Consider the following 16415-nt stretch of genomic DNA (forward strand, 5'->3'; position numbering starts at 1 on the left):
CAAGACGATCATCACCATCAGATGCTGTTTCTAAGAAAAGTGACCCATCACATGTTTATGGAACACCAAGCACCACATCTAATGATTATATGGCCTGGTAAGCCTACTATAAGGTGGTAGTTGATCTCTGGAAAGGTTTAAGCAGATTTTTACAGGGTTTGTTAAATTTTTCTGTTCGATAGCGAATATTCCAAGTGCTTCTGTGAAGTGCCTGACTTTGAGATTCAGATTGTGTTTAGGGACCTTTGCCTTTTGGGGCAATTTTCAGCATTTGAATATTTACCATCAAATCAATAAGTCCCTAGTAGACCGTTTACCTTTTTCACTGATCCCTGCTACATGACACTTTCTTTTGGATAAATTATGTGGCTGAGAGGCTTTTTAGATTGATAACTATATATCAGTTTATTTCCCATGATGCAAATGTCTGAGGTTTTTTAAAAGCACTTTGATAAATCCAGAGGCTTGCAGAGTTAAGCACTTGTTAGGAAATTATAGCATTTGTTTATCCATGTTACCTTAAATAAGGCATAAACCCCTATGCCTGTGTTGGCAAATCTTTCTAATTATATGATTAGTTTTTGTTTTCATAAGTCTCTAGGATGAATCATATAGGTAAAGGTTGTATGCTGAGTAAGTACTGTTCCTGTTGGTAGGACCTCTGTCTCTGTAGCTGTAGAATTCAGACTGTAGTTAGGGCATGAACCACATAATTTCATGAAGGAACGTCATGAAAGTCCTTGAATAAATTCACTTTACTTAGTTTGTACATGCTAAATATGCAGAATTGCTCAGTGTTTCTATTTCTCTATTTGGACTGGTTTTGTATTTTTTTTTTACTTCTGTGATTTTACTCTACCAAATAAATCCTAGTTATATACATTTTTTTCCAGTTCTGATCTTGACATTAGTTTCTGTAAATACAATTTGGGAAAAATTAAGTATGTTCAGAAATATTACTAAAGAGATGGTAGACACATCAGGAGAACAAATAAAAAAACCATAGGATATTTTACCATCTTTAGTTTTCTTAAATCAATGATCTTTCTGCTCATACAGAGTGTAGCTAAAGCTCTCAAGGCAATCGTGAGAGTTTTTGAAGTTGTCTGTCTTAATATGCTTACTCTAAAAAATAGGTAATCTAAAAAGTTTTTGAATAAATAACAATAAGGTAGAGAAGAGTAATGGGCTCAAACCGTCTTGTCAGCTCTTCTAGCTTTACAGTGCCTTCACTTTTCAGTTGCTGGGAAGTGCCAGCTATTGTCTGAAGATAGTGAGTTTGTGTTCTTAAAAATATTTGCTAAGTATGTTATAGTTTCAGTGTATTTCTAAAAGGACTTCTAAATGAAGATGTTGAAGTGGTCTTAGTGATAATTACTGAATGAAGTGGAGGCTTGAGCTCTTGCTAGTCACTAGGGTTTAACTTTCAAGAAACATTGAAGGTTTCAACTTTGTTGTTAAAATAATCTTAAGAAAATACAACTAATGCAGATACTGTTTATTTTTTTGTTAGTTTCAGCACACCAGTTGTAAAGGACAAGTTTCTACCAGGATGTCAAATTTCTACTCCCTACAGCCAGTTCCCTTATTATTTACCACATACTCCAGTGACTCCATTTCAAAATCAAGTTGGCTTGCAGGTAACAATTTTCTGTTATTTTAGCACATATTTTCATTGGGAACTACTTTGGGTAAAATAAATGTGTGTATATTTTTTTTTCATCTGAAGTTACTGTTCATCTTCCTGGAGGAGTAATGGAAAGTAGTCTAGTATTCGTAAAATAACTTTCTTCGTGTGTATGTCTGAATTTAGATGACCTAAGTCAGATGTTGAAAAATCAGTTCAATTTTGTCAAAATGCTGGAGCCTTTGTCTGCAATCTAAGCCTTTTCAGGTCTTACTTAATGAGAGAGAAAAGAACTAGAGCTTCTATTTTTGTTCTGCAGTGCTTTTACAGTGGTATTACCCAGTACAGTATCATTAAAAAGAAGCAGTGTGTTGAAAGTCATGAGTTTGAAGGAGGTAAAAGATTGCATTTCTCCTCCATTTCTTTTAGATTTCACAAATTTTGATACATTTGTTGTGGCCTGACATAATGTAAAAATGGGTTACCTTAGATGTGTTGCATATTCAGGTAGGAGCCTTCCCAATTGTAGATAAAACTGGGGGATAGGTTTAAGCTTCCTACCAGATGATAAGTATTGATAAATTAATAAATCAAACTTGAGGCCTTTCTATGGCTTGGTGTAGCAGATATGGGCGATGCAGGCGATGTTTCAACTTCACACTACTGCAGTCTTTTAGCTAGTAATTAGCTTCAAATAGAATGGTAGATGGTTTCAGTACAACTCTTAAGTTTCATGCTGAGACTGAAAGTCTCTTGGATAATGTAATTTCTGATGTTGTATATAAAGAAGGAGGTGTCGCTAATGACTGGGAAACCTTATTAAAGCAGATCTTTTCCTTGATTTCTAGTGTGAGGAGCATTGGCACCTTTACATGAGTGCAGTGATGTCACATGCCAAATGATGATCAGTGTATGAGGATCTAGCTTTCATTTGAAGTTTCTTTACTGTTTCTAAGCAACTTTATCATCTTCAGAAAGAGGAAGACAACTTAAAGCGTTTTAATGTAATAAAAAGTAGAGCTCTCAAGTTCTGTTGCATGTACCAATATTTATTTCTTAACCTTTATGTGTACACAGGTTCCAGCTTCTGTACCCTCACATGAATGCCTTGTCATCAATGGAAGAGTTTATACAGTGTTAAAGCAAATAGGGAGTGGAGGCTCAAGTAAGGTAAGGTGCTGCTTCATCCTTTTAGGCAGTCACTCATTTACACAGTCGGACAATCTATTGTAAATACACTTTGAAGTCACCTAATGAGTGCCTAGTGTTAACATGTACGCAATGTTTGACCCAGGGAATCTAGAACTTTGCTGGTGTGCCATGCTTAGACTTTTTGCTCTTGAAGATAATTTCTCTGGTAGAGTAAGCATTGAAATTCCTGGTAGAATCAGCTCTTCTGTTGAAAGAGATGTGCTGCATTGTGTACATCCTAATGTGAGAGGCTGTTGTTTAGAGCAGTGTGATTACACTGTTGGGCAATGGGTGACTTGTAAAGTTGATTGAGAGCCTGAAGGAGATAGACCATCTCTTAACTACTTCTGTAACTTGTGTGAGAAGTAGAGTTGTAGCTATGTCTGAAGTGGTGAGTGAGATGCTGTTTACATGGAAATCTGGGGTCATGGGAGCTTGGGAAACAATACTGGCAAAATCTCTTGGGTTTGTTATAGTTCCTTACTTTCCTAACAGCATAAGCAGTTTAGCTGGGTGTTGTGGGAGACTACGTCAAAGGCCTTACAAAAGTCAAGATAGATGACATCTCTATCTCTTCCTTTGTCCACTGATGTAGTCCCTCCCTCACAGAAGATCACTAGATTGGTCAGACAGACTTGCATGTGGTGAAGCAGTGCTGGCTCTTTCAAATCACCTCCCTGCTCTCCATGTGTTTTAGCAGAGCTTCTAGGAGGATGTGTCCTAAGGATAGCTAATTTAACTAATTACTTAGAGGTCTTTCTCTTTGTGAATCCATGTTGACTCTCTGATTGTTGCATTCCAGTAGTACCCAGTAGGATAGTCTCTGTAATTTTTGCAGCAACTGAGGTTAGGCTAACAAGTTTGTAGTTTCCTGGGCCTTCCCTCCCATCCTTCTTGTCAGCACATTAGCCAGCTTGCAGTCACAGGGAACTCCAGAAAGAGGAGCTCTTTGTGTTGCCAGTGTATGGTTATAGAATGAGGTAGGATGGCAGAGACTTCTGTGTGTCACTTTCTCATAGTCTGCATAAAACAAGGCTAAAATAGAGCAGAGTATGCATGGGGTTTGTGTCTAAATATTGCCAAGGATGGAGATTTCATAGCCTATCTGGACAAGTGGTTTTCCTGTTGGACTGTATGACAGTGAAAAAATCCAAACATCAACATGTAATTTTCCTTGTTTTAGCTATGTCTGTTGCATCTCATACTTTGATGGTTCAAGAGGAGTCTGTCATACCTTCCCTTTAAATAGTTGAAAACTGCATATAGGATTTCCTGCGGCCTTCTCATCTTAAGACTAAATGAGACATCATGCTCTCAACCTCTTCTAATGTGCCATGTGATCTAGCCTCCAAATGATCATGGTGTGACAAAGTGAATGTGTGAGAGCAGATCAAACCTTTATCTCTGAGAGTGTTATTTCATAATCTTTATCTTAGGAACACTGCAGATTCATGATGTACTACACCTGGTGAAATATAATGTGGCACCAAGATAGTTTCTGATAGAGGGTTGTTTCTGTTGTAACTGGTGTCTTTGATTTCTTTCATGCTGACTTGTATTAATTTCTTCGTGTTGTTTCTTCCTTTTCAAAAGGTAGATTTTGGTATTCAGGCTGAGTTGAGATGAAGGTCCATGGTACATTGGAATTAGGGATGAATGAAGTTATTAACAGATACTGTTTCGTAGGTGTTTCAAGTATTGAATGACAAGAAGCAGCTGTATGCTGTCAAATATGTGAACCTAGAGGAAGCTGATCAACAGACTGTTGAGAGCTATAAGAATGAAATTGCTCATTTGAGTAAACTGCAGCAACATAGTGATAAGATCATCCGCCTTTATGGCTAGTGAGTAAATACTAACTTGATTTAATCAGTATTTCTCTATAAAAAGATATTTCCTTCACTTTTAACATACATGTTTTATTTTTAGTGAAATTACTGATCAACATATCTACATGGTAATGGAGTGTGGAAATATTGATCTCAATAGCTGGCTTAAAAAGAAAAAAAAGATGGATCCACTGGAACGAAAGAGCTATTGGAAACATATGCTGGAAGCTGTTCACACAATCCATGAATATGGTATTCTTAAATAATTCTAGGTATTTGTATAGGATATATGGCAGATAATATGGCTCTTGTTTTAATTTTGGAGGTGGTATTGTTTTTAATCTTGGTGTAATCTTAGTGATCTTCAAAGATGGGTATTTACTGTATTTAAAAAAAAACAGTGATGCAGAAAACCAAGGTAAATCTTGATACAGAGACAGACTTGGCTAACTCAAGAAGAATCTCACAAATATCACTGTTTATGTAATGCTATCTGCTTTCTTTCAACAGCCAGAAAATATTTTCTGTTTTAGACTACCTCGTATACTCCCACTTGTTCTGTTAGACTCAAATTTTAGCCACTCAGTCTCTCCATACTTAGCTTTGACATTAATGACAGCTCTGCCATCTTTACTTTGACAAAGTGTTTAAGTTTTCTCCTAGAGTTCTTCAGGCCTTCCTCTCCTCTTTACCTATATAATTGTGTATGCATCTATAGCATCTATATTCTGTTTGTCTGTATAGTATAAAGGAGAGGCAGACTTGGATCTTTTCCTATATAATAATGAAGTGAAGAGTAGTACATGTAGCAGAAAGTATCATCTCTTTTCAGGACTAGAGCATTCCATAATATAGCAAACAGCAAAACCTCTGAAATTCAGTGGGCATACATACATGTGATGTTCTGAAAAAAGACATAGATTTTTGTAAAATATCAAGATTGGTTGATTATGTAGATAGTAACCAAAATGCATCTTAAATTGCGCAAGTAGAGTTTGTGAGAAGTGAGTTGTGTATATTCCTCAGTGAATGGTACCTTTAATCAGACTAAGCAATATAACTATTTAACTACCTGCTTAGCTAATTGAAGAGAGCTACAAGCATGGACAGGCCACTGAACTGCTTCAAAGCAGCAATCCAGTGTGGCCATGTGCCCACAGAGCTGTCCCCAACTGAGACAAACTCTGTAACTTAAATTGCTTGGGGCTGTTCTGGGGTACCTGCACGTTTGAATAAGTAGTAATTCTAACTGTAAATTCATGCAAGTTAAGAACTCTTTAGGACAAAATGGAAGCACATTTATGAAATCTGCAGAGATGCAAATAAAGCGAATCTGCATCTTCTCTCTGTGCAAGGGTTATGGGAATTGAGTAATGCTAACCTTTTATGGTAGTAATTTGGATTTACTTTAAACTCTTTTTTTACAGGCATTATTCACAGTGATCTGAAACCAGCAAACTTTCTGATAGTTGATGGAATGTTAAAACTAATTGACTTTGGCATTGCAAACCAAATGCAGCCAGATGTGACAAGTATCATAAAAGATTCTCAGGTGAAATACTTCTGGAAAATTCATGTCCATTTTTCTGTGAAATGCAATAGTACCTGCTGATAATTTTGATTGTAATAACCTTAATTACTATTGAAATCTTATGCTGAATGGTTTTATATTTGTACATGAATATTCATGTATATTGTTTTTTACATGTTTTTAATGAAGAGAATAATAATGGCATTCAACCTTAATAGAAACAAACTTTTAAGATGCTTTTCAGTGTTTTGGGACACAAATCTAAGTTTTATTAAGTTAATTAAATTTAATGCATGCTTTACTTAAAATATTTTTTTCATTTTTATGGCTAGGCTGGCACAATGAATTATATGCCACCTGAAGCAATAGAAGATAGGTCTTCCTATGGAGAAAATGGCAAGCCTCGTTCTAAGGTAGTATGATCTTTTTCCTCCTATTCCCTTCATGTTAAGAAGGAAGAAATTCAATGATATATCTTCAGATTTTTTTCAAAATCTTCCACTGAAACTTGAACATAAGAGAATTTATTGTGCTATGATGGTGTGCAGAGTTGGAAGGTTAAGCTTAATCTCCCTAACTACCTAAAAGCATTTGGCAGATGGTGTTTAGAAAATTGTAAGTGCTCAATCGCTGAGGAAAATTGAAAGTAAAACAGAGGCACAGGCTTGGGCATTTTAGGGCCACATATGAATTCAGTGTATCCTATTAATTTTTCTCTGCTACAGAGTATTGTATATTGTAGAAAATTTTACAACATCACCAGGGCAATGGAATATGAATGATGAGAAAAGTACTGAAGGGAAAGCATTTTTCACATTGGCAGTCAAAATTCAACTGAGGGTTACATGGTTTAGTGCAAAAGTATTTAAAATCCATATGTACTCGCATGTACATGAAGATTAACTTTTTAACAGTTGAGTGGAAGTATTATTATGTAATGAAATACAATCTTGGCTTCCTAAACGGAGAATAAAATATTTTAAAAGTAGATTTTTTTTAAGGATGGTAATTTTTTTACCTTTTGTAGTTCTAAATTAAAACTGCATGCAAAGTGCAGATTTTTTCAGCTCATCTAAGCAGAAATCTAACGACTGTGCTGGGAGTCAGGTTCTCTGTATGCATCTTTCTCCACTTCCCCCCTCTCCCCTACTCTGTGCTTCTCTTGAAGTACTTCAGCTTCAACAGGACAAGTGCAAAGTTGTCCTGCAAGGAACAGCCTGAGTGTCAAACTGAATTGTGCCTTTCCACTTAGGAGACATAGCAGTGATCTCTCACCATTTCCTGGATTTAAGTAATTTAGTATGCTTTTAGCTGTATTTATTTTTAAATCTGAAATTAGAATCCTGCAGTTTGACTTGTTAAGGACTAACTTTATTTTTAAGTTGGTTCTTCAAGTAAGTTGGTTTTCAAAAATAGTTTAGAAGAATAGTTTTCTTATGGAATATTAGTGTAGGAAGCCACATTACTGTCTTAGTAGATAATGGCGTGCTGCCTTGGTGATTTTGTGTAATAGTAACAAAGATCTCTTATACAATGAAAAGTGTACAAATACATGATAAATTGACTGAAGGGCCAGTTCCTTAAGTAGAGACTAATTTTTTTTATTATTTTTAATATTAGATAAGTCCCAAAAGTGATGTGTGGTCACTGGGCTGCATTTTGTACTGTATGACATATGGACGGACTCCGTTTCAGCATATAACAAGTCACATCAATAAAATGCATGCTATTGTTGATCCAAGCTATGAAATAGGGTTCCCAGATATTGCTGAGAAGGATCTTCAAGATGTGCTGAAGGTAACCGTTCCTTTTGTTTTAAGTAATGGTAATTTCTTTGTTTAAAGTATATTTTATAAAACTGAATGAGTTGTGCTTGCAAGACTTTTTCCACAAAGAGATGCTCACTGCTACTTGTAGTAACAGGCCTTATTCTAAAAGAAGAACTAAGCTAGAGCTACTCGCGTAGTTTCCATATTAAAGTCTCTTTTCAGCTCAATGCCAGCTAAGTCCGTCCTTTGTTTCAATAACCAAAGTAAATACTTTTAATTCCTCGAACAATTAATAATTTATAGGCAAAACATTCTTCCTCTTTCTTCATTTGCAGCGCTGTTTAATAAGAAATCCTAAAGAGAGAATTTCTGTTTCGGAGTTGCTGGTACATCCCTATGTTCAAATTCAAAGTCATTGTCAAACAGGTACATTTATTTTAAAATACATTTTTATTAAATAGTATTTGTAACTATGCATTAAAAACCACTTTACTCTTAGAAGTACTATGAGCATGTTGATGTGACTCAGTTTTGTTTGGTGCCTACATATGCTTCAGAATAGACTTCAGTATTTTAATTCTTAAACCTCTTGCAAACTGTTCTGGCAATTTTTACACTAATAATGTATACAATTTCATCATAAGTATAAATTACCTGCAGGTGTCCCAAATGCAAAAGGAACAACAGAGGAAATGAAACGTATCCTTGGGCAGCTTGTTGGCTTGAATTCTCCCAATTCTATTTCTAGAGCTGCGAGGGTAAGTAAATTGTCTTTTTTATTTTGTGTAGTAGTACATGTTCATGCAGACCAAGGTTAGAATGTTTAGTAGTGAAAGCTGAAACAATACATACATAAAATCTTCAGCCATAGCTGGGAAAACATTGCATATCTTAGTGCTTTTATTTGCAAGGATGCAGAATCTCTCTACATTATTCTGAACTGGAAAGGTTGAAAATGGTGCCAGTAATCTTTACTTTTAGTTTTTTCTTTCCTTTCCACCTCCTGGTAGATGTGCTTTGCTTTTAAGCAGCCCCTATGCAGGGGTCTTCTAATTTAAGAACCCTCACTATGGAAAAATTATCTCAGTTGATCTGTTAAGTGTGCACACTTTTGGACTGCAGCTGTTCCTGCTTCCTGGAAGTTGCTGAGCTGTTAATGCAGTGCAGTGTAAATTAGTTCCTGTGTGTTGAAGTATTGCAGCCTCTCTGTTTATTGCCTGAAAGAGAAGCTGGATAAATCTTCAACTCCGTTCTTTCTACCTGTGTCTCAGAAGTGATGGTGGTAAAGTATACATAAGACCTAGAGAATGCAAAGCTGCTTTCATGGGGAGGAAAGCAAATTCAATGTATATTAAATCTAAAGGAGTTCATGCTTACACTTCTAGTTGCAATTGATCTGTTTTGAATATGAGGGTGAACAAGTAGTTATTCTTCTAACAAAATGGTGATGTGGCTTTTTGTGGGCATCTGAGTATCTCATGTAAAGCTTGCATGCCCCCAGTACACAAGAAACTCCTTCCATGCTGGGGTTTCCATAGTGGAGACATTTAAAAGAGTAAACTTGATTTTTAGATCTCTCCAGCTCATTTGTTCTCTCCTGACTTGTGAAACTCTGTAACTTTGCCCACACTGCAAAGTCAGCGTATGTATTTTCCCCTTGGCACTGCACTGCATTACAGCTGGTTCAACTAAGCTGTCTTAAGTGTGTTTTTATTTTTTGATTTGACAGAGCAATTTTAGTATGGAATATTTCAGTATGTGATGATTTATTTCAAGGGATAATTCTTGTTATATAGTTTGAATCCATTTGCAGTACAGCTGTGTTCACCTGAATACCCTGTGTGTTTGTTAACTTTCAGACTTTATATGAACAGTGCAGCAGTGGTAAAACTCTTGATGTATCAGCATTTGCAAAACCTGGGAGTCAAAAAACATGGACAACAAAATGATGTACTACTGTTCAGGACGCAACAGATGTCTGGTCTGTTCAAAAAGTATTTTGTGCTGCTAGCTTTTAAAAGGACACTCAGCATAAAGTTTGCATTTTTATATGTACATTGTGTTCTTTTGATAATGATTTCAGGTCATTAAAAAGAGCTTAATTGAATGCTTTTTACTGTGGGCTCTTTCACTCCTTGCACGCTGCTTGTGTTGAGCAATGACAATGGCTACTTGGTGATTATGGTCTGTGTTACTTACAAAGCACTACAGTGTTTGTGGAGTACAAAAACTTGTAGGAGAATCTTTTAAGATGAGATCTTATGAGAAACTAATATAAAAAAGTTCCCAAAAAAAGCCAGTTGATGTACATGAAAAACATGAAATACCTTTTGAAACATCTCCTAAGGCATGAACAATGCTATGCTGTTCTGTCCTTTGCTAACAAATACCTTGGAAATGAGCATTCTGTATAAACCACCAGTTACAATATTGGTAGATGCATGTAAATGTCACCCAGTTTTTGAGCTGTTCCTGTGGTTAAATGTTGTGATGGAATCATCAGTACTGTGTTGAACTTGTATGAATAAAATGGCTCTTGTTGTATTAAAAATGCTATTACAAGTTAAGTCTGCTTTTCAAATTTCAAAATAGAAAATCCTTCAGGATTCACAATGGTAATAAATTACTAATTTGGGTTTTTAAAAGCATTAATACTAAGCATTCTCTAAAATGCACTGAATGTAAGAGAAGTGGATTTTATATGATTGTATTGGATTGGTCAGGTTTTAGCTGAATTACATTTCTGGTGTGAGTGTATGTTGATACCTGCCCTCCCTTGTTTTGGATTTGCTGTGATTCTCCACATTACACAGGGAGAGTGATCAGAGTGGGAATTATTCCTGATAAGCAGGAGGGCTGAAGCAGGGGCAGAGAATGTGTGCTCCACTTCAGTGTTGGAGCACACGAAGAACAGCACATCTCCTGACTAAGAGTAAACCTGGAATGATAAACTTAAGGTGTTGGTCTCGTTGTCATTGTGTGAAACAGGGTGTGGAATCTCAATTAGTCATCTGTCAGGATGGGGGTTGTTGTCCCATATTTCTAGTGAAAAAGGCTTGTTCTCCATAGAGGCATTGGTTTTGCTTATTTTTTTAAAGACTTAGTGCTGCTGCTGCAGAAGTTCAGAGGTAATTCAGGCATAAGGAGTACTTGCGCTAATTGTACTCCACCTTTTGCTTATAGTTTGGCTTCAACTTTGAAAATTTTAATATCTATATAACAATGAAGAAAAAATCTTATTGTTCTGCACATTTCATATTCTAAACAGTTTGAGAGACTGCTTAGGTATGGGAACTGAAACACTTTGGCTTTCTCTGGAAGGGAGGAAGAAGTATCAGCCTCTTCAGAGAAAAACCTGTGAAGAAAATCTGCAGAAATGTCTTTTCATAAAGTGAAAAGTTTCCCAAGTCCTTGTCTAGATTACAGAGCTTGAAAAAATTATTTGTAATTATTCTAATGTTACAGTTATCTTTTGCTGTTTTGCCTCCCTAGTTTGTGTTGAATATTGAGAAGCAGTGCTGCACTACTGCACAGCAGTGCTACAATAGCTACAGCTATTTTTCTTTTGTAGTGTATGATATATCAAATCTTTCTCTTATTCCATGGCTGTTGAAGAACCCACAGGAAATATAACTGGCATAAGAGGGAGCTTATGAAAGAGCCCTGGGGCTGATAAGAGGCAGTGGGTTGTTATCAATCATCCCTTTAAAATAATTTTTTTCCATTGCAGATGGGCATTTGATTTATACTCCTTCCCCACTTCAATGACATGCTGCAGGATATCTGTCTACCTTGGTAGCTGCCACTTATGAGTCTTCAATCTATTCCAGGCTTTTTTCTGCCTTATAGACTACTATCTCCCTTCTCAGGTTCTGCTAGAGTCTTAAAAGCATAAGTGAATTACAGAAATGTGTGATTAGCTTTAAAGGACAAGAAATAACAATCTTAAATGTTGGGTAACAGGTAACTGCTAGAAGCTTTTTCAAGGTTACAAAGTTTCCATCCTGCATTACTGTCACCCTCATGGCTGCATTTCAGGACATTGTACATAATGGAGAGAGAAGATGACTGGTAAAGCAGAGTATGTCTGTAAAGAGATAAATGTACAGTATAATACCATATCAGCTAATAATGAGATTCCGTAGCTATGTGAAGGGCACAAAGGTAAATGAGAACACTTCACTAAGTTCCCTGTTGTAATTCTTGTTGGAAAAATGGGTTTGGGAACTTACAGCTTGTAAATCTAAAACTGTGGTCCAAAAGTTCTGCTCAGCAACTGGCACTAAAAAAGAAATGTAACTGCAGAAGGGTTACTTCCCTTTTCATTTATGACTCAGTCTCCAGATTCCTCATGAGGGTAAGTGGAGGGGCAGGAACTGACCTCTCCTCTGTGGTGGTGGGAGCTGAGGAAATGGCAGGAAGCTGTGTCAGGGGAGGTTTAGGCTGAATACCAGAAAAAGGTTCTTCACCCAGAGGGTGGTCGGGCGATCAAACAGGCTCCCCAGGGAAGTAAGTGGTCATAGCACCAAGCCTGACAGAGTTCAAGAAGTGTTTGGGCAACAACTTTTCAGGCACCTGGTGTAACTCTTGGGGTGTTCTGTGTAGGGCCAGGAGCTGGACTTGATGTTCCTTGTAGGTTCCTTCCACCTCAGGACATTTTTTGATTCCATGATTCTATGACTCTGCCTGAACTCTGCTCTGTAAGGTTACTTGGAATTCAAACACTAAATAAAGTTTTAAGTTTTGAAGGCTCTGCTCATGCAATCATTCTTCTTGTGGCAATACCTAGAATTGAGTCCTTGACAAGTACAAGAAAAGGAGGCTATTTACTTGCATATACCTCTGCTCTAAGGACACTTGACCAAGGAATAAGAAAAATCTATTCACCAATCCATCACCATGATGCTGGAGGACTCAAACTCCTGCTTCTCATCTAGTCTTGTGGAAGGCACTCTTAAGGTGCTACTGCTGTCCATGTAGCTGTGCAGGAGGGAAATGGTAAAATCCCTAACAGCAGAGTACAGAGCAGAGGGTGTGAGTTAGTCAGAAGGTAAGTTGTCAAATTGTCACTATTTTGGTCCCTCCTGTGAATTCTGTTCCTCCTTTAAGTACCTAATAATGGTTGCATGCTCAACAGTTTTAACTAATTCTGAGAGTGGTGGTAAATATCATGTTAAAAATTCAACAGTTGAACAAATTTGAGTTCTAGCCCTGTTGTGAAGTCTAGCTTGCTCCCTGAACTCCTCAGCAGGGATCTCTGGCTAATCCTTGCAGGTGCCAGTTAAAACAACTCCTTGCTTCTCTCTTCCAGTTGTTTACTCTCTTATTGCCTTGCTGCTCACACAAAACGGAGCTCTCAGCGGCAACAAATAAAACAAATACCATTTTTTATTTTAACACTTTTATTGCTAAGGCATGTCCTGTTTCAGCTAAGGGTAAACTGCTAATATGGGAGTATTCCCTTCCTGCTTGATGTATATATATCTTCTAACTTGGTTATGTGTCCCACCTGCCTGGAGCACAAGGCTTGTCAGTGTGCCCTTGTTTGCTTACTGCTTCACATAAAGTAATTAGGAGATAAATCTTGTGAGATAAAGGCTATAAAGAATGGAGCAGGCACTACAGCATGATTTACTTGTAGGATATAGAGGTGTACACCTGTGTGGGCACACAAAAAGTCTTTATACAGCCTGTCCATATGCTTTCATGGGAGTTGCTGAAATGAAACCTGAGATAAAAATCTGACTCCTCACCTCAATTCCTTCTCTTGGCAGGTAGAATATTCACAGCTAAACAATGATGCAATTTGAAGATTCTGGCTCTAATCAGATGAATTGCCAAAATCGAGGCAGATTTTGCAATGAAAGATATGACTAATTTGACGTGGAATAGTGGTACCACTGTTCTGAACACTGAATAAATGCAAGGAACAGGTCAGGTTTAAAAAATATCTGTCCATTGATTTTAACCCTTATATATTGTAAGGCTCTCTGGCTTGTCTCTGTACCCACTTAATGTGTATGTTATGTGGTAAGTGCAGGCATGCTTTGCATTCCTCTTTGTAACATGCTCTGTGTCTTTTGCTTTTCCCCTATTTTATGTCACTGTTATTTGTATTTTTAATTGGCTTTTAAGTAGCTATATTTAAGGAAACATGAATTGGATTTGCACTTGCTTCCTTTGTAGCCTTGAATAGACAAAAGCTTAGAGGTCCCAAATGATTCTGTTAGCCTAGTGCTGCCAAGTAATGGCTAAAATATTTCTGTGAGTCTTAGCTCTTTACATTCCTTGTCTTGTTTGCTTTGAGTTTGTTAGAAAGCTGTTCAGTACCATGCATCTGTACAGTGCTGCTTGTGTTCAGTGACTCATTGGGGCATAAAGCTCTTCACTTCTATTGCAGAGTGGCATTGTACTTTGAAATACTCTTATCAGGCATAAAACATGTGTTTGGATGTTCATGCAATGGGACACATAGTTCTGTGCAGCAGAAGGCAGTGAAGTCCCCTCCACAGTGATGGGGAAATGCTGGGCTCTGCAGCAGCTGCTGTGTGCTGGAGGGACTCCTGAGCCATCCAGCAGGAAGCACCAACATTGCAGGAAGGTACCTCAGTAATGAGAAGTTCTGAATCTTCAGGTCTTGGGTACCTGAGTCTGGGCTTTGGATTTAGCAGACGTCCAGCACTGCAAAGGTAAAGACACTGACTACTGTGGTGATGGATGCTGAGCAATGCAAATATGCACAAAGCATTGGTTTTGGGACAGCAGACAAAGCTTCAAACTTCAAAGCTTCATAGTAAATAAAGCCTGTGTTGGCAGAACACAAGGAATTCACATGGGAAAAAAGTATCCTAACATACATACAACACAAGGGGCTGTTGGAGTGGTATTTGGGGATTGTTCTTCTGCATTATGCATAGTTTTCTGAAAATGTCTGCCCAAACCTTGTACCAAAGGAACCAATTAGAATATTAATTATTGGGAAAGGATGAGAATGCAAGAAAATATTGGTATGCTGCTATGTAAATATATTTGATTTAAATGCTGTCTGCAGTCCTTGAAAAGGTTTAATAAAGCTAGAGAATACGGAGAGACACAATGCAAGCCTTCAGGGAGATGGAAATGACTTCCATACAAGACTAAAAGCTGTATGACTTCCTTAGGAAACTCTCACTAGGAGGAATCAGCATTGCGCAGGGCTAGGAGCTGATGGAATGATCAGTCAGACTGTTAGAAATGGATGAAAGGAAGATCCTAGGGTTTACTATGCAACATGTAAGTACATCTGAAGTATTGTGGAAGCCAAAGACACTAGTGTATTCAAAAAGAGATGGGATATATTCAAGGAGGTCAGGATGATCCTTGGTGCTGTATGTAAGTGGTGAGATGTAATCTCTGGCTTGGGAATTCCCCCTATATATATCTCTGATTTTAAGTGCCTGGGCTGTTTTGCCAGAAATGAAATTGCTTACCTTGCTCAAAGGATTCATGATAAAAAAGTCTAGCAGATCACACTACCTTGTGCCCTGACCCATGTGACAATAGATTCCTTAATTGGTTGGGTTTCTTTGGGTCCTGGGTACTTGATTTCCATCTCCATGCCTGTCAGTGTGGCACCTTTTGCAAGCAGCATTCGAATGTATTTGCTCCATCAGTGTCAATGGAAGGCAATAATGTTTTAGCAGGCATTGTGTACCAGCAGCAGCTTGGCCAGAGCTGTGCTGCCTTATCTTGCTTCCCACCTGCCACCTAAGCCACTGCCTCAAGGAGTCAGGCAGGTTTTGTAGCTGTGCTGTAACTTCCCTGCTGAGATCATAGCTGTACCTCAGAAGGGCACCTGGAAGCTGGGATCATGGCAGGCTGTTGCCTGGGTGTCAGCTTTGGAGCAAGGCTACAAGAAAGCAAGTAGCTAGAATAGCAACTGCAGCAGTGGTAGAAGGAGGGTTCAGATCTGCTTGTCAGAGGTTTGGTCCCACAGATCCAGTTTTAGGTTCTGTACCCATGCTGTGGCTTTCTTGACTCTGCTTGTAGCCACAGCCTGACCTAGTTGGCACTAGGTCCCACTTCACACGCTGCCTGCTGACAACACCAGCAGCAATTCCTGCCAGCAGCTTAGGTCGGTGCAGGTCGTGATGTTTCAATAACCACTTTGGCACACAGGTGGGTTTTTGTACATGGGTGGGTCCTACAAAACTTGTTTAGCTAGCCCTTCTTTTCCAGAGTTCCCTGTGTGCTCAGTCTTCCCACAGCACCTTGCCTCACACTTTGCTATATGCATGTCCTTACACACTGTTTCAAGGCAATAGCTGGAACCTTTCCAGTGGTGGTTTCATGGGGAAATGCTAGTTCAAGGAGTTCACAGTGGTCATTTCAAATTCTGGGTTTCACCTTAGACAGGGACCTGGTATCATTTGGGTAGTCTTCTGCCCATAATTCTGAACATAAGACCTCCATGTCCTGGAGTTTGGGTT

At 38.0% G+C, this 16415-nt stretch overlaps 1 protein-coding gene across 1 annotated transcript in view; it reads left to right on the forward strand.

Moving 5' to 3' along the window:
- TTK (TTK protein kinase) overlaps window positions 1-10509 on the forward strand; it is a 29351-nt gene extending 18842 nt beyond the window's left edge. Inside the window, exons 12-22 of the mRNA XM_005421210.2 lie at window positions 5-97; window positions 1514-1640; window positions 2705-2797; window positions 4505-4662; window positions 4748-4899; window positions 6075-6199; window positions 6511-6591; window positions 7799-7975; window positions 8283-8373; window positions 8608-8705; window positions 9807-10509. Coding sequence (XP_005421267.1) covers window positions 5-97; window positions 1514-1640; window positions 2705-2797; window positions 4505-4662; window positions 4748-4899; window positions 6075-6199; window positions 6511-6591; window positions 7799-7975; window positions 8283-8373; window positions 8608-8705; window positions 9807-9896 — 1285 coding nt within the window. The 3' untranslated portion in view covers window positions 9897-10509. The remainder of the gene's footprint in view (window positions 1-4; window positions 98-1513; window positions 1641-2704; window positions 2798-4504; window positions 4663-4747; window positions 4900-6074; window positions 6200-6510; window positions 6592-7798; window positions 7976-8282; window positions 8374-8607; window positions 8706-9806) is intronic.
- Window positions 10510-16415: the final 5906 nt, after the last annotated feature.

This window comes from Geospiza fortis, unplaced genomic scaffold (genome assembly GCF_000277835.1).
Source record: "Geospiza fortis unplaced genomic scaffold, GeoFor_1.0 scaffold190, whole genome shotgun sequence".
Lineage (NCBI taxonomy): Eukaryota > Metazoa > Chordata > Aves > Passeriformes > Thraupidae > Geospiza > Geospiza fortis.